This window comes from Eleutherodactylus coqui, chromosome 13 (genome assembly GCF_035609145.1).
Source record: "Eleutherodactylus coqui strain aEleCoq1 chromosome 13, aEleCoq1.hap1, whole genome shotgun sequence".
In the NCBI taxonomy this organism is placed as follows: Eukaryota; Metazoa; Chordata; class Amphibia; order Anura; family Eleutherodactylidae; genus Eleutherodactylus; species Eleutherodactylus coqui.
In genome coordinates, this window is record NC_089849.1 from 14,297,986 (window position 1) to 14,317,674 (window position 19,689).

Consider the following 19,689-nt stretch of genomic DNA (forward strand, 5'->3'; position numbering starts at 1 on the left):
GCACAGTGATGGGAACACCTCATCACATAACAATTGCATATACTTGGCAGCAGTAAGGATATCGTCAATGAAGAATGGGCGCGCTGTCTTCGTACCCCACACACCTCACCACACCATGACTTTCTGTAAGGGATCTGTCCAGTGAGGATTTGTGTCAGACCAGTAGTGACCGTTTTTTGCTCACCCCTCCATCCACATAGAAGTTGGCTTCATCACTGAAAGTACCATCTCTATGAAATGTGGGTCCCGATGGAATCGCTGTAACACCCATTCCGCAAATTCAAGATGACGATCGGGATTGTCCTCATTGAGATGATGCAGCAACTGGTTCTCGTGCCAATTGTGCATAGCCAATATCTGCCTAATGGTGGTTTGACTCGCGCCGCTCTCCTGTGACAGACCCTGGGGGCTATGATATGGGCTCTTGCAGAAAAACATCAGGACGGCCATTGCTGTTTCTTCATCTGTGGCAGTTTCTTTACAGTGACTTTTTGGTAGAACCTGTTTGGTGAAATTTGGCAAGCAATTTGCCAACTGTGCCATGGCAGATGGGTGGTCTGTTAGGGTGCCGACCATTGAAATCCGCTGTGCTTCCCAAAGATCAGTACGATCTCTGTCCTTTCATCGCATGTTAATCTCACAGCCATATCTGTGTCTGTAGCAAAGGCAATTGTAATAATGTTGGCAGGAATAAAGGTGGGTTGCATTTAAGTACATTTATGTCACATGCACCCCTTCCCTTCCCATTTGAAAATATCGACTTAGTTCCAAGATAGTGGCTTAAAAATGGCCATCATGTTGGACACTGCCCCTCACAGGTATGCCCTCTTCCCCTTAGCAACATGCCACACACAGGATGGTGATCCCAAACCACCAGTTTCCATTTATTCAGGTGTCTCCATAACTTTGGACCACCCTGCATGTTAATACTATACCCTATAGTACTCGGTTCCAGTACGATGGGCACCAGGTGAAGATGAGCCTCATGTACATTGAGATGTCTACAAACCATTGGAGGTTTCCCAAGAGTGCTAGCGTTACCTCTGTATTACTGTAGGGATGCCAGGCATCCGCAATGAGTATGTTATATATGTTACTACTTATGATTACTCTATACTTCTCAATGTGTTTTAGATGCGATACCACAGGGGGCGGTACATATGTGTATAGTTTTTCTTGTGGTTGGTGATTGACGTCTAGTTTTTTGCAGTCTGCAGTAATATGGTGGAGGGGAGTAACCGTCCTTATTTCTGATGTGAAATGTCCACTTAGTAAAAGTACTGAAGCTAGTGTAAAGTTTAGAGGCGTTGGATGTGGATGCCACATCATTGTGAGTGGGAGGAGCTTGAAGAGAGTTGTGTAGAACTAGTTCTCATCAGTTCAGTATTGATGATGACGGTGGTGAATGCAGCCAGAAGCAGTTGCCAGAAGAAGTTGCCAGTTGTCTAGAGGATGTCGCCCGTCGGTGCTGGCTATCACTGTGATGCAAGTTGGTCCAGTGTGACTTCCGTTAACTGTGACCCTGAAGTAAGCCCTGTGCGAGGAAAAGCCTTGTACAAGGGGGAAAAGGATGGCTAGTGAATTGTCAGAGGCGGAATCTGGGCCCTTGAGAAATGAACCAATGGAATGCAAAGTAGGTGTCAGCACAAACAGTGGGGACAACTATGGAGTACTGCTACAACTGAGTTGCCATGAGTGACTTTCAGCAGCATTTGTGTGATACAACTGTCAAGTGTCTGTTCCTTCATTTGAAAAACTATTCCGTAATCCCAAGAGACTGTAAATAATGTAGCCGCCAATCCAGTTCCCAAGAAGAGGTTGCCTTCAGACTCTGCCATTAATTCTGCAACTTTCAAAAGAACATGCAGCCACGTACCACCATGGCCTCGTAACTCCTGTTACACCCTCACTATAATCATCATGCCCAGACTGTATCCATCATGTCCTCTCTGTATCCATTATACCCTCACTGTATCCATCATCCCCTCACTGTAGCCATTTTACCCTCACTGTAGTCATTATACCTCCACTGTATCCATCATCCTCTCACTGTAGCCATCATCCCCTCACTGTAGTCATTATACCTTCACTGTATCCATCATGTCCTCTCTGTATCCATTATACACTCACTGTATTCATCATACCCTCATTGTATCCATCATCCCCTCACTGTAGCCATTATACCCTGACTGTATCCATCATCCCCTTACTCTAGCCATCATCCCCTCAATGTAGCCATCATCCCCTCACTGTAACCATTATACCCTCCTTGTAGCCATTATACCCTCACTGTAACCATTATACCCTCCTTGTAGCCATTATACCCTCACTGTAGCCATCATGTCCTCTCTATATCCATTATACCCTTACTGTATCCATCATAGCCGAATTGTATTTATTATACCCACACTTTATCCATCATACCCTCATTATATGCATCGTACCCTCCCTGTATCCATTATACCCTCACTGTAGTCATTATAACCTAATTGGATCCATCATACCCTGAATGTATCCATTATACTCTCACTCTAGCCATCATACCCTACTTGTATCCATCATACCCTGACTGTATCCATAATACCCTCACTGTAGCATCATACCCTCATTATATGCATCGTACCCTCACTGTATCCATTATACCCTCACTGTAGTCATTATACCCTAATTGTATCTATCATACTCTGACTGTATCCAATATACCCTCACTGTATCTATTATACCCTCACTGTAGCCATTATAACCCTCATTGTATCTATCATACTCTGACTGTATCCAATATACCCTCACTGTAGCCATCATACCCTCACTGTAGCCATCATACCCTCACTGTAGCCATTATAGCCTCCCTGAAGCCATTATACCCTAATTATATCTATCATACCCTGACTGTATCCAATTTACCCTCATTGTATCCATTATACCCTCACTGTAGCCATCATACTCTGACTGTATCCATTATACCCTCACTGTTGCCATCATACCCTCATTGTATCCATTATACCCTGATTGTAGCCATCACCCCCTCACTGTATCTATCATCCCCTCACTGTAGCCATCATCTCCTCACTGTAACCATCATACCCTCGCTGTAGCCATCATACCCTCACTGTAGCCATCATACCCTCATTGTAGCCATCATCCCCTCATTGTAGCCATCATCCCCTCACTGTAGCCATCATCTCCTCACTGTAACCATCATACTTCGCTGTAGCCATCATCCCCTCACTGTAGCCATCATCCCCTCACTGTAGCCATCACCCCTCACTGTAGCCATCATCCCCTCACTGTAGCCATCATCCCCTTACTGTAGCCATCATCCCCTCACTGTAGCCATCATCCCCTCACTGTAGCCATCACCCCCTCACTGTAGCCATCATCCCCTCACTGTAGCCATCACCCCCTCACTGTAGCCATCATCCCCTCACTGTAGCCATCATCCCCTCACTGTAGCCATCAGGCCCTCACTGTAGCCATCATCCCCTCACTGTAGCTATCACCCCCTCACTGTAGCCATCATCCCCTCACTGTAGCCATCATCCCCTTACTGTAGCCATCATCCCCTCACTGTAGCCATCATCCCCTCACTGTAACCATCATCCCCTCACTGTAGCCATCACCCCCTCACTGTAGCCATCATCCCCTCACTGTAGCCATCACCCCCTCACTGTAGCCATCATCCCCTCACTGTAGCCATCACCCCCTCACTGTAGCCATCATCCCCTCACTGTAGCCATCACCCCCTCACTGTAGCCATCATCCCCTCACTGTAGCCATCACCCCCTCACTGTAGCCATCATCCCCTCACTGTAGCCATCACCCCCTCACTGTAGCCATCATCCCCTCACTGTAGCCATCATCCCCTCACTGTAGCCATCACCCCCTCACTGTAGCCATCACCCCCTCACTGTAGCCATCACCCCCTCACTGTAGCCATCACCCCCTCACTGTAGCCATCATCCCCTCACTGTAGCCATCATCCCCTCACTGTAGCCATCACCCCCTCACTGTAGCCATCACCCCCTCACTGTAGCCATCACCCCCTCACTGTAGCCATCAGGCCCTCTTTATGAATTAGACTCAGTTCTTACATACATACCAATAAGGGTGTATTTACACAGGTATTTCTGTTCGCTGCGAGATGCACAGAAATTGTACAGAAAGGAGCCCGTTGTTTTTAATAAGCGCCATTGTCGTGTGTAATTTTTCGCTCGCAGCGCTGAGAGAAGAAGCGACAGGAGAGAAAAATTGCAGCACGTCCTCTTTTTAGGTGATATTGCCCATTCATCCCTATGGGAGCTTTAAAAGAAAGCATTGTGCTCGTACGTACATGCAAGTTTCATGAGGGCAGTGCGTTTTTTTAATTTTTATTTTTTCTTGCTCCTATAGGGTATAATGGGCAATTTTCACATTTGAGAAAATCGCGAGTGCTGTGATGCGAGTGCGATGCGTTTTTCTCGCCAAATGCATTGTACTTGCATCAAAATCACATCTTTGCAAGTATGATATCCTTCCGGATTTCTCGCAGTAGCATGAAAAATCAAAAATAGAACATTGGTGACTGGTTTTGGTCACCAATTTTATACGCTGCGTCCGACGATAAATCTTGCCCTATCTTTGGCCAAGATACGCTGGAGGCTTCCATAGATTCCTATGGGAGCTTGAAAAAAGGGAGGGGGAAGGAGTTTATCTGCAAACCACCCACTATTTAGTCAGTAATGTCATCATAATGAACCTTCACATTTATGGCTTTTTTTTTTTTAGATGGGTAAAGGCTCCTTCAAGTATGCTTGGGTTCTAGACAAACTGAAGGCGGAAAGGGAGCGAGGTATCACCATTGACATCTCCTTGTGGAAGTTTGAGACCACCAAATATTACATCACCATCATTGATGCCCCCGGACATCGTGACTTCATCAAGAACATGATCACTGGAACATCTCAGGTGAGTGGAGACCTTGACTGCTTTGAGATCAGGTGCAATCGACACCGGATTCCTGTTCTACTGTCTGGGTCCCATGGCCCTTGCAGTCCTGTGCATTGGTCAAGCCGGCTCATTCTTTCCTTAGGGTCCCATTGAAGATTAAAATCTTCACATACAATGTATCCACCCCAGACGAATATAAAATATAGTCTTATGACCCTACGGTTTTGGAACTTTCTGCCATATTGGAATCTCAGACACTTTTACTGTAGATAAGACCTCCCAAAAGGTTGTTCTGCCATGTCAATGCACGTTCCAACAGACTGCTGCCTTCTTATCATTTTAAAGTAGATCATACATGAAGAACCATAGATATTCATGAACTTGTCCATTAGATTGCCTTGAAATTCATGGTCAAAGAAAGGGGTGCAACTAGAGGACTATAGACCCGAGGGCAAATGTTGGATCCCATTAGGCGATGAATTTCAAAAAATCCTTTCTTAGTGGATCTTTATGTTCTACAAACAAGGTAATGTCCAAACTTCATGTTTGTAACTTCAGTAGTTTCGTCTCTGCGTTGATGAATGAGTCAGTCCGGACATTCCATAGCCGGCATAGACTTGAGGGAGGACGGTTCTTCACATGGTCAGTTCTAGGTGGCTGTTCCAGAGTGAGCTCCGCTAGCAGTCTGTTAGTCCTTGCACCTGAAGGTAATACTACCAATGTAGTTTACAAGGAGGTCCTTCACTAATTAGGACCAGTGGAGGACCTCTCATGATACAAATAGTATGAGAATGGTTTATAGAAGAAAGAAACACCAAAGATATATGATAAGGAAAGATAAAGGTTGATAACATCAGTTAATTAGCGATGGGTTAGCAACATAATAATTATGAAGATAGTTATGATTTGTATCATCTAGAACGTGTAATACAAATTTCAAGCGGACAAAGTCGTGGGCAAAAGCTAGTATATATATTGTATATATAGGCTGCAGACCATATAAGTGAATACAATGCAGTTAATTCCAATGATTACAGGTGACATTGTCTCTTGTTGGAGTCGTTCATTTTCCCTTTTCTTCTCTATGTGGCCCAAACCGGCATGATGACTTCTTTCAGTCATGACTGGAGATGAGCGAGCACGCTCGTTTAATGCATATACTCAAGCGTCTGAGCAAATGCTGGGGGGGGAGGCGGCGGGGGGGAGCGGAGAGGGAGAGTGAGAGATCTCTCTCTCCCCCCACTCACCCCCGCTGCCCCCCCGTAGTTACTCGAGAAGAGCGATGCTCACTCGAGTATCTTCCTTAAACGAGCCTGCTCGCTCATCTTTAGTCATGACTCATCTCTATAGAATTTAACACAGTTATTTTCGTCTCTTCGCTTTTCCAGTACTTCCCACCTTTTCCCACCTTTGTACAAACATTCCATCCATAGTACCCAATACAATACTACCACCCTTTGTGAAAGTAATAGAGCCTCTAAACATTATTGATGCATCTACACAGTATTACTACTCACTATGCAGTATTAGCGCTCCATTTGTGCTCCTATATAATATTGGCATCCCATTGTCAGCCCATGCAGTATTAGTGCCCCTTTGTGGCCCTGTACAGTACTAGTATTGTGCCTCCATGCAGTATTATTGTCCCTATACACTGCTGGTGCCCTTATACAGTATTAGTGCCCCTTTGAACCCTCATACAGTACTAATTCACAGAAGATCCCTTAACAACTAATATTTTATTTGAACATTCGGTTGATGGTTAAGCCCAACGTGTGTATGTTTTTTAGAATGTTCAAATAAAATATTAGTTTTTAAGGGATCTTCTGTGAATTGGGCTTTTACGTAAATCAGTTCCCTCTGTCTCTGTGAATTCTCATACAGTACTAGCACCCCCATTTTGCTCCCATACACTATTAAAGTTCCGTGTGTGCTAATTAAAAAAGTAAATAAAACCCACCTAACTACTTTCCCCCTGCAGGCAAGTTCTTCGCCTGCTGCCCCGTGCAGGCAGTGCGATACAGTGATGTCGTTGTGCTGCCTGAGCAGCCTGGGACACTTCTAGCTCCCATTCCTGACCATTGTAAGGGGTTGGTCAAAGAGCTCTCTCTTAGTTTCAACTGGTTCCTGAGGATACAGACTAGTCGAAAGCAAAGACTGCATGGGGATTCTGCCTTCTCCTCTGAGCCTGGTCACAGGGGGTACATCCACAGTTGTTACACCCCCGGTCAGAGAACTTCTTTAGAACTTCTAATCCATAATATTCATTTTCTCTGAAGATGCTCTTCACCTTCAGAGAACATCATACCCTATCTGAAGATGTCCTCCATCTTTACTGGGCATCCAACCTTATTTAAAGATGTCCTCCAGCCTTAAAGGGGCACTAGGGCTAAAAAGACAGCTAAAAGTAAAAAACAGATCATATTGCCCCCATTGTTTGTCAGTCTGCAGGATTTTCTGAATGCTCCTGAAACACATAGTCTTGTAGAAATCTTATGCTGCTCTGTTCTATTACAGGATGGAAAATAGCCAAGGAGGCAGGGCTTAACAGTTTTTTTGCCCGACTGCATGCAGCGCAGAGGGGGAGGATCCTGCTGCAGCCATTTGTTATACAGTGAGGAGGAGGGGGGAATGTGTGACACCTAGAGAAAATTTAATTATATATTTCTCAGCTTTAATTGTAACTTGAGATAAAATAGGATCAAAGAAAAGTAGGAGATAGTTGAGTGTTTGAACTTGGCTATCTTTGGCAGTTCCATTGAAGGGAATGGACCAAAGATGGCCAACCATGTCCTCCACCACTCACACACTAAGGGCGCCTACCCACTTGCGTTGCCGATTTTTGCGCGTGAAAAACGCGGCGTTTTCACGCGTTTTTCGCGGCGTTTTTTGCAGCCCTCCATTGACAATCATGGGTGCATTAAGAGAAAAATAAGGAGACATATGCAACTGACAGTTCCTATGTGAAAAAACCCCACGAAACGGAAAAAAAACCCCAGATGGACAAGAACACATTCTATACTAATTGCTCTTGAGAAAAAACGTAAAACATCACAGGAAAAAAAATCGCAAGTGGGTAGGCACCCTAAGGGTACATTCTCACGGTCAATGGGTCAGACCCACACGATCAGCAAGTTATTACCTATCTTCTTGTGGATAGATGATATGTTGCTGTGGTGGGAATACCCCTTTAAGAGAGGAAGAGCTGGGATATTTTCTTTATTTTTGGTGCATTTTCTATGTCTTCTGTTCCTTTATGAGAACATCTTATTCTACTTGAAGATGTTCTGCATCTTCAGAGAAAATGTTATTCTAATTTAGAGAACATTTTTTCTTGTTTGATGACGTTGTCTACCATAAGGGAACATCTTATCGGAGTTGAAGATTTCCTTCAGCTTCAAAACTTGTAGAACTTAAAGGAACATGTTACCCTACTTGAGGATGTCCTCCACCTTTAGATAAAATCTTATTTTACTTTAGAGAACATCTTACCCTACTTGAGGATGTCCTCCACCTTCAGATAACACCTGCTTGATAATGTCCTCTACCACTGGAGAACATCTTATCCTACTTGAAGATGTCCTGCACCTACAGACAACTCAATGGTCCAGAAGACTTCTTATGGACCATTGACTTCTTGCATGGTTAATTTCTGGGGCACCACGATTACTACTTCTGTTACAAGCCCATCACCCATTTAGACACAGTAATTGTTTTTGTCTTTCCCACACACCAGTGACTTGTTCATGGCTCATGAATTTACTCTTGTCATTGCATTGGGTTCTAGTGGGCCATGTTATGCACGTGTGTAGAAACTCAACTTACAATGCAACATTACCCTGTTCACCTTATATAATTGCAGTAAATGTTCTCGTTTCAGGCAGACTGCGCCGTCTTGATAGTGGCAGCCGGCGTTGGTGAGTTTGAAGCTGGAATCTCAAAGAATGGCCAAACTAGAGAGCACGCCCTGCTAGCTTACACACTTGGAGTTAAACAACTTATCGTGGGCATCAACAAAATGGACTCCACTGAGCCACCATACAGTGAGAAACGTTACGATGAGATTGTAAAGGAGGTCAGCGCTTACATCAAGAAGATTGGGTACAATCCATCCACTGTACCTTTCGTGCCCATCTCTGGCTGGCACGGGGACAATATGCTGGAGCCATCTCCTAATGTAAGTGAGATCAGGGCATCAGAAGAATTCTGGTCTTGGTTGGGTTGGTGCTAAAACTGGGTCAATGTGGAGTAAAATGGTTGACTTAACCAAATTCAGCTAAGTTAAGTCTTTATTTCGGGCCAGCTGAAATTTTAGAATCCTTTGGGCTTTGCATGTTATCTAATGGAAAGAAGTACCAGTGGCCTCTCTGCAATCACTATCCCCCATCGTTATCTCCATTTAGAAATAATTGACTCATCATCACGTTGGATCTGGCAGGTCCAGAACATTCCTCAGTCATCAGATCCTATAAACCCAGTTATAAAAAGACAAGGGCTCAATGCCAGCAGAGATGACTTGGGAAGGTAGAACTTGTGTAACCCAAAGAAGGCCTTTAGCTCAGCCACCAATAGACAAGAAGCGTTAATAAGTTATTCTTACTAAGTTACTATAACTGGTTGGATGGAGTCTGGTCACTTCTTGAGATGGACAGCTGTGGAGTTAGATGCAACTGTGATGCAGTTAAAGGGAAATTACATGCCTTGGGCTGCATGGTCATAACATAGTGTGACTCTAACTGTTTGATGGAACCATACAATACTACAGCCCTATACGGCAAAAATGTCCAGGGCAACACTGGTATTAAAAAAATATCATCAATTGTATCAACTATGTAAAGAATGGATTTAAAAAAAAAGACCATGGAGCAACCCATTGGCAAGTGAAGAGTGGAGTCACAGGTATACAAGGATGTATCCTTTATTTTAATCCAAGTAGCAGGTTTCGAGGTTGGTAGACCTCTTCATCAGACAGCTGGGTAAAGATACGATTCTATGCAGGAGATTCTTAGTCCAATGCTGCAGACGCCATACAAACCATGATATGGCCAGCATAGGTGTCTGGGCGGTCGAAGAAGAGGTCTGCGAACACTGAAACATGTTACCTGGTGGCTTAAAGTAAAACATACATCCTTTTATCCAGATATATGACTCCACTTTGCTTCCAAATCGTTCCTTGGCAACAGGTCACGCCAGAGTTCTATTTTTTCACTCCACTCTTTACAACGTCATCCAGAGCTAACTTGACCATTGGTTGACCAGTGTACTAGGCCGGCAGCACCTCCACTACATCTTGCCACATCCTCTAGTACACAACACTTCTGTATAACACCTCTGTCGTAGGTTCCCCCGTTGGGGTGCTCCATCAAGACTCCTTTTCATTTCACTCCATACCTGTATCAACTAGTCAGATAGCTGCTATCCAGGTGTTAAAGAGCCAGTGATGCCCAGATCCCATTCACAGAGCTACAATAAGACACCAGCTAGATAAGTACTAAGAGCTGCCATTATACAATTTCCACAACCAGCGTTTTAGGGGCTGCAAATTGTGCCTGGCATGTAGCTGAAAAGGAGCGGATTATGAGAAAGGCCCTGCCTGTCAGAGGCTATTAGCCAATAAGCATTATTCAGAACACGCCCAACAATGCTTGATTGGCTGAGAGGAGCCAACCGACTGACTGCAGCTCACGATGCTCCACCTAAATGTCCTTTCCAGACGGATTCCTGGCCCAAGTCTGGTTTCTGAATCCCTTGGAAGCCATTGTTAGGAGTAGACCAGGAGGGACAGGTAGTTCGGCCATGTATTATAGAGTCACATGGAACTTGCAGCTTCACTTTGTACCATTGAAACCCCAATTGGTGGCAATTTGGCCGTGCCGATGATATGATAGGGTCATGATCCTATTTGCCAAGTCCTCTGGCAGTGACATCACAGGCTCCACGTGAATTAGGAAATAAATGAATGACCACACTCACTGTTTAAAGCATCCAACCAATGTTCTCTGTGTTCCTCTCCTATCCCTATGTTACCCCGATTCCCCATTGTCTGGTGTTCCCTCCTGTAGATGCCTTGGTTTAAGGGATGGAAAGTGGAGAGGAAAGAAGGAAATGCAAGTGGAGTTTCACTCCTAGAAGCTTTGGACACAATTCTTCCCCCAACTCGTCCAACAGATAAACCTCTGCGCCTCCCACTCCAGGATGTGTACAAGATAGGAGGTAAGATCATGGATGGCCCATTTATTAGACCCCCATCTAGTAGCGCGTTGACCTTCATTTAGCTTCAGAACTGCAGTAGTTCGTTGTGGTGTAGATCCCACTGGGTGATGGAATTGTTCTGCAGGAATATCGGCCCCTGCGGACAGGAAGCTTCTTGTAGTTGCTCCAGATTATATGGAGGTGCTGACATGTTCTGACCAGCTTACAGGAAGGGGTCATCAATTCATGCAGTTTGCGCCAAATTCTGACCTCCCATCAGCACGGTGTCACAGAATTCTGGATCCATCTGACCATCTGATTTTTTTTCCGCTACTCAGTTTTTGCGCTCTTTTGCCCGCTGGAGTTTCACTTTTTTGTTTCTTGAGTTGTGCATTCAGACATGTTAGCTGGGGCACCAGCGTTGTATTTGGTTGAACTGTTGGTGCAGCGCCTGTTGGTCAGAACGATTCCTGACATCCTCCTCTGACCCCTTTCAGTGACAGCTTATATCTGTCCACAGGATCCCCTTTCGCTGGATGTTTTTCCTCGATCATGCCTTATTTTGGGCTGCATGGTCATAACGTAGTGTGACGGTAACTGTTTGATGAAACCCTACCATACTACACCTGAATATGGCAGTAAATTCTCCACACCGTTACAATGAGAAAACCCCCCGCAGTTAGCAGTGAGCCCCCGGCTAGTCTATATTGATGACCGGCCTCATTGGAAGTCGCTCTGATCGCTGGATTTTCCCATATAATGTGGATCCACACTGAAACTGAACCACGTTATTTTATGCTGCACTTCGGGGTCACGGGGAGAATTACCATACAGGGAAGCGCCAATCATGAGAGGAGCGGGTGCTGTAATAAAGCCAGGAGCTCTAATAAAGGGCCAGGAGCTGCGATAAAGGGCCGGGAGCCCTGATAAATGGCCGGGAGCTCTGATAAAGGGATCATTCAGTGTACATTTTTGATTATGAACAAAAATGTGTGTGTGTATATGTGTATATATATATATCTTAACATTTGTTTTTTTCTGGCTATTCTCCAGTGAGAACCCATCAGCAACGACTCGACGCTTTTTCTTAGGGCTTTAACTTTATTTTTCTGCAATTGTATGGCAGCTTTATGCACATTAGATTGTAGGATCCGTTAACAGCAATGTCTATAGGCAGCATTAAGCTTTCTTCTATAAATCAGTTGCCTCCAGGTATCCATAAGGGTGGACTCACACCGCTGCGTTTGAGTGCGCAGAAAATAAAATTCACTGTTTTCAAAAATATCTAAAAAAAAAAAGACCTAACATAAAATGTGATTGTTCTCAGTAAACAAAATCAAGTACTCTTGTAGATATGATACCCTTTAATGGCTAACAAAAGTACATGATGTTATAGGGAGCTTTTGGACCTCTCAGAATCCTTCCTAAGGCATAATAAAACACATGGGAGGGCACAAAGATGGTGAACTTAATTTGCACTTGATAAATACTATAGACAGAGGGTAAAAGGCCGCAGACATGTTGGGATTAATAGCATTTAGATAAATACCAGGGAGGGATGAGCATAACAGTAAATAATCAGTCCAGTGAAATGGAATGTGAAATCTCTCCTTCAGACCTGCAAACAAGGAAGATGGAACAATACCTCTGCAGCGCCATCTATTGGATGGCAGCATTCCGTCAAATCAATGTGTTAGTTTTTACCAAGTCTGTAAAACAATGATAGGGAATAGCACACCTCCTGGGTGCTCTCCTTGGGGAGAGACAATGCCATCCCCAACCCACTCAACCCCCAGGTGTCTCCACACCCCACCTCCCCTGGGCGTTCTCCTTATGGACACCCCTCTTGACCCCCTTCAGACCTTTCAGATTCTCCACTAATGCAAGACCCCTGCCCCAAGGTTCATTCCATTCTTTAGGGTATCAAAAATTGCACCAAAGGCTTCATAGAAGTCTATGGGGGGGGGGGGGGGGGGCGCATTTAAGGGGGAATCAAAAACACCAGGGACTAATTAGTCTGCGCAGCCTTTTAAATCAGGATGTGAACAGACTTCAGCAACACAAAGTACATTAAAATGCGGAGACGTGTGCGATAGCGTGACCTTCACTGCACAAAAAAGTTGCACTTTCGCATACGTTTTTGCGCTTTTGCCCGTGCGAGTCCACTCTAAATTGCCATTTTCTTCCTCCTCCGCAGGAATCGGCACAGTCCCAGTAGGCCGTGTGGAAACTGGGATCCTGAAGCCCGGCATGGTAGTGACCTTCGCGCCTGTAAATATTACCACTGAGGTGAAGTCGGTGGAGATGCACCATGAAGCCCTGAGCGAGGCTCTTCCCGGAGATAATGTCGGCTTCAACGTCAAGAACGTGTCCGTCAAAGACATTCGCCGCGGTAACGTGTGCGGTGACAGCAAAGCCGACCCACCCCAGGAAGCTGCACAATTTACCTCCCAGGTCAGTGAGCAGAACGGTCTCCTCTCATCTGTCTGGGACCGCTGCGTCACACCCAGTACGGCTACCATTAGTTCCCACAGAAGTAATCGCCCAACTTTCCCAGACTCCAGAACACCAATTAATTATCTCTACAACCATTTCATAGAAGAGCGCCACCCAGTGGCCACTTTGTACCGCTATAATGTTGCAATCACTATTTAAAGGAGAAGTACCAAATACATTACCTAAAAGTTCTCCTACAGCATTTTAAAGATGGGAAAAAGTTGTTTAGGTTGCATCACTTTATTATATCTTTGCAGGGTTATAGGCATGACAACATGACAACACTTCCTGTCACATGTGGTGGAAATTCACACTCGGCATAAGGACATTGTGTAGACGCAAATCACAATTGACATCTATGTCCAATACTGTCTTGAATAGAAATACTGGGGTGTGGACAATGCTGTGGATAGATGCAGGATCTACATAATACCCTATGAGAATAAAGTGTCAGAGAAATGGACAGGAAGTGTTGTCATAGGGACATTCCACACTGGAAAAAGCAGTGAAAAGAGATTTTTACAACCCCAGGGTTCTTTCACACGGCCGTATGTGTTTTTATATTTTTTTGACCGTCCCATAAAATTGCGTGAACGACTAAAAGCCTCCCTCCCCGCGTCCAAAGGAATGTAGGAAGGGCCGAAATACGCAGGGAATAGAACAAGTTATGTTCCATGAATATGCTGCATATCCACAGACTGAAACCTGCATATACCTGTATGAATGAGCCCTTAATCTGATGGGCCTGCGAGGCCACCTCCCCTTTTACCCAGCACCCATGTGAGCGCTGTGACTGTCCGCTGCTTGGAGCAGTGTGTGGGTTCCATAGTAAGTCTATGAATTCCGTACACTGCTCGCATTGAGAGCCGAACGGTCGCAGCGCTCAGATGCCCATTCGCTTTTGTGACCAGATGAGGCTTCAGCACACAGACCTCCACAGATAAAACTTCTCGCCTGTCACTATCACATGTCAGGAGTTTTTTAAAAGTTTAGTTACCCTTTAATAAAAGGGCTTCCAGGATTAAACATTGTGGGACATAATACAGACTGTACACCAGATTTCTGGCGTACAAAAGTAGCAAATTATGGTGCATAAATTGCAACTTTTGGCCTTTTGATGCCACCCTCCAACACTTTTCTAAAAGTGGGTAGGGCTGTGCAAAAGGGGACACGTCTCGGCTGAAAGATTTACCATAATTTACGCCATCTATGTTTCCCATATCTATCGGTTTATCTATTATCCATCTAATATATATCAATTTATCTAATTATCTATTGATTTATCCAATATCTATCAATTTATCTAATATTTATTGATTTATCTAATATTTATTTATCTTATATCTATCTTTCTACTAGCAATTATTAGGAAATTATAGTACCAGTGTTTATTTGCTACACAGCTGTGCTACATGATACAGTCTAGTATATACAGAGAGAGTGACGCCTGGAATGCTGTCACTTTCTCTGTATATACTAGACTTTACATAGGAGTCTGTGGCTCAGACCCCCACTTGTGACGTGCATTAGGAGACCTGAAAGGCTAAGTGTTTGGCTGACAAACCCTGAAGTGTGCTGCGGATTAATTGCGTTGTATTCGTGTTACATGGTACATCCATTATGATCCCCACACATCACACACACAGCTCTACTACATCAGTCTTGGACCCACACATTACACACACAGCACATCACACACACAGCTCTGCTTCATCCATCCTGACCCCACACATCACACAGTTCTACTACATCCATTCTGATTCCCAAACATTACACACACATCACATTACACACACAGCTCTGCTACATAGTACATCCATTATGATCCCCACACATCCCACACATAGTACATGACACAGACAGCTCTGCTACATCCTGATTCACACAAACACACAGCTCTACTACATGGTACATCCATCCTGACCCCACACATCACACACACGGCTCTACTACATCCATCCTGACCCCCACACATCACACACAGCAAATCACATACACAGCTCTGTTACATCCTGATTCACACATACAGCTCTGCTACATGGTACATCCATTATGATCCCCATACATTACACACACAGCTCTACTACATCCATCTTGATCCCCACACAAGACAAACACAGCTTGACTCATCCCACAGCAGTGATGTAACCGCAGGTCCTTTTGCCTATCGGATCTCTGTGGTGGCGGTAGGTCAGTGTCTTTTGTCAGGACTGCTGAGTTGTGTCTGACATAATAACAGCTTAGTTGTATTCTCATTTTGTTATTTTCGTCCTCCCCTTCTTAAGAGCCCTAACTTTGTCGGTCAGGCTCTGTGTTTTATATATGTTGTAGGACCTTTGATGACGTCACCGCGGGATGAGGGGGGTGTGGGTTGGCGGAGTGAAGATGTCACCAGTGGGTGGAGCATGAGAAGCACTCACATACTACTGACCAATTTGTTCTATCTATCTAGCTCTTCATACCTAAACTAGAACCAAGACCTACATAGGTTCACAGCTGGCATAGTTTTTATTATGGGGCACATAGGTGCTGCCAGATGCAACAAATGTATTAATCTCTTAACGCATTGGTCGCACTTATTCAGATGCGAACTTGACTTATTAGACTGATGGATAACATGCCGGTCTAAGTAAAGGTGCCCCATTGTGTTGACCTAAATTAGAACCCTGGGCTCGTGCAGAGGAGCGTGGTGTTAGCACATTAAAAGTGCGTGAAAAGATTGCAGCTATACTGCACGAAAAATAGCGTGGACGGGCAATTAAGCTCGAAGTCTCGAGCTTAATTAGCTGTGAAATTGCCCGTTCACATGATTGGGAGGTGCATGGTGCGTGTTACCCAGCCCCCACAGGAGTCTATGGAAACTTCCACGCATTACGCACAAAGCTTGTCACGGACACTTGATGCGAGCTTTGCAGCTGCACGTTCTGTCTCTGTTAGGTACGAGTATTTTTCACGTCTAAATATTCTTCATGTGAAAACTTCTATAGGAAACCATTAGTTCTGTTAGACGTGATCTTTTCATGCGCCTATAATGCGCTAAAATCACGTTCGTGGGCACGTAAGAGGAAATGACAGGAGGTGTTGTCATGGGGACACTCAACACTCAAACAATAAAAAGATTTTACATCCTTAATAAAGAATAAAAAAGGTCTAACAGCGGGGAATAAAAAAATGAAATATAACCATTACCCAGATCTTAAATCCCGCACCACTGCGATATCCGTTGTTTAGCTTGCTGCAATGATGACATCATGTAAATTCACATAGCCGATGCAGCCAATCAATGGCCTCAGTAGTCTTGTGCCGTATATGCCGGCATCACCACTGAGGTAGATCATGGCAGGTACCGCACGCCATTGCTGGAGCAAAGAACGCCTAGCACAGATCACCAGAAGGGTGAGGGAATTACCCAGTGAGTCCCGGTTATTTCTTATTTTATGATATCCCCTGCTATTAGTAAGAAATGTTTAAATCCTGGACAGCCCATTTAATTTGCCTTAAGGAGGATTTATATACTTAACTATGGTTATTCAAATTTACTAAGTAGAATTTTTCATTTTCTCTCTAGGTGATTATATTAAACCACCCAGGCCAAATCAGTGCTGGCTATTCTCCAGTCATTGATTGTCACACTGCACATATTGCCTGCAAGTTTGCAGAACTAAAGGAGAAGATCGACCGTCGCTCTGGCAAGAAACTTGAGGACAACCCCAAATCCCTGAAATCTGGAGATGCCGCCATTGTAGAGATGATTCCTGGAAAACCCATGTGTGTGGAGAGCTTCTCCCAGTACCCACCTCTTGGTAAGAAAATTAGTACCACGATAATACTGCTGTTTATGTAACAAGAATATAACTACTATAATACTGCCTCCTATGTACAAGAATATAACTACTATAATACTGCCCCCTATGTACAATTATATAACTACTATAATACTACCTCATATGTACAAGAATATAACTACTATAATACTACCTCCCATGTACAAGAATATAACTACTATAATACTACCTCATATGTACAAGAATATAACTACTATAATACTGCCCCTATGTACAAGAATATAACTGCTATAAAACTGCCCCCTATGTACAAGAATATAACTACTATAATACTACCTCATATGTACAAGAATGTAACTACTATAATACTGCTCCCTATGTACAAGAATATAACTACTATAATACTGCCCCCTATGTACAAGAATATAACTACTATAATACTGTCCTCTATGTACAAGAATATAACTACTATAATACTGCTCCCTAAGTACAAGAATATAACTACTATAATACTGCCCCCTATGTACAAGAATATAACTACTATAACACTGCCCCCTCTGTACAAGAATATAACTACTATAATACTGCCACCTATGTACAAGAATATAACTGCTATAAAACTGCCCCCTATGTACAAGAATATAACTACTATAATACTACCTCATATGTACAAGAATATAACTACTATAATACTGCTCCCTATGTACAAGAATATAACTGCTATAATACTGCCCTCTATGTACAAGAATATAACTACTATAATACTGCTCCTATGTACAAGAATATAACTACTATAATACTACCTCATATGTACAAGTATATAACTACTATAATACTGCCCCCTATGTACAAGAATATAACTACTATAATACTGTACCCTATGTACAAGAATATAACTACTATAATACTGCCCCCTATGTACAGGAATATAACTACTATAATACTGTCACCTATGTACAAGAATATAACTACTATAATACTGCCCCCTATGTACAAGAATATAACTACTATAATACTACCTCATATGTACAAGAATATAACTACTATAATACTGCTCCCTATGTACAAGAATATAACTACTATAATACTGCTCCTATGTACAAGAATATAACTACTATAATACTGCTCCCTATGTACAAGAATATAACTACTATAATACTACCTCATATGTACAAGAATATAACTACTATAATACTACCTCATATGTACAAGAATATAACTACTATAATACTGCCCCTATGTACAAGAATATAACTGCTATAAAACTGCCCCCTATGTACAAGAATATAACTACTATAATACTACCTCATATGTACAAGAATATAACTACTATAATACTGCTCCCTATGTACAAGAATATAACTACTATAATACTGCCCCCTATGTACAAGAATATAACTACTATAATACTGTCCTCTATGTACAAGAATATAACTACTATAATACTGCTCCCTATGTACAAGAATATAACTGCTATAAAACTGCCCCCTATGTACAAGAATATAACTACTATAATACTACCTCATATGTACAAGAATATAACTACTATAATACTGCTCCCTATGTACAAGAATATAACTGCTATAATACTGCCCCTATGTACAAGAATATAACTACTATAATACTGCCCTCTATGTACAAGAATATAACTACTATAATACTGCTCCTATGTACAAGAATATAACTACTATAATACTACCTCATATGTACAAGTATATAACTACTATAATACTGCCCCCTATGTACAAGAATATAACTACTATAATACTGTACCCTATGTACAAGAATATAACTACTATAATACTGCCCCCTATGTACAGGAATATAACTACTATAATACTGTCACCTATGTACAAGAATATAACTACTATAATACTGCCCCCTATGTACAAGAATATAACTACTATAATACTACCTCATATGTACAAGAATATAACTACTATAATACTGCTCCCTATGTACAAGAATATAACTACTATAATACTGCTCCTATGTACAAGAATATAACTACTATAATACTGCTCCCTATGTACAAGAATATAACTACTATAATACTGCTCCCTATGTACAAGAATATAACTACTATAATACTGCCTCCTGTGTACAAGAATATAACTACTATAATACTGCCTCCTATGTACAAGAATTTAACTACTATAATACTGTTCCTATGTACAAGAATATAACTACTATAATACTGCTCCTAGGTACAGGAATACAACTACTATAATACTGCTTGTATGTACCAGAATATAGCTTCTGTGATACTACCCTTATGAAGAAAAATATA

General features: G+C 42.8%; 1 protein-coding gene across 1 annotated transcript in view; it reads left to right on the forward strand.

Moving 5' to 3' along the window:
* Window positions 1-19,689, forward strand: part of EEF1A2 (eukaryotic translation elongation factor 1 alpha 2) — a 31,409-nt gene that overhangs the window by 7,866 nt on the left and 3,854 nt on the right. The window contains exons 3-7 of the mRNA XM_066586567.1: window positions 4,765-4,944; window positions 8,807-9,103; window positions 10,989-11,139; window positions 13,316-13,572; window positions 17,183-17,417. Coding sequence (XP_066442664.1) covers window positions 4,765-4,944; window positions 8,807-9,103; window positions 10,989-11,139; window positions 13,316-13,572; window positions 17,183-17,417 — 1,120 coding nt within the window. The remainder of the gene's footprint in view (window positions 1-4,764; window positions 4,945-8,806; window positions 9,104-10,988; window positions 11,140-13,315; window positions 13,573-17,182; window positions 17,418-19,689) is intronic.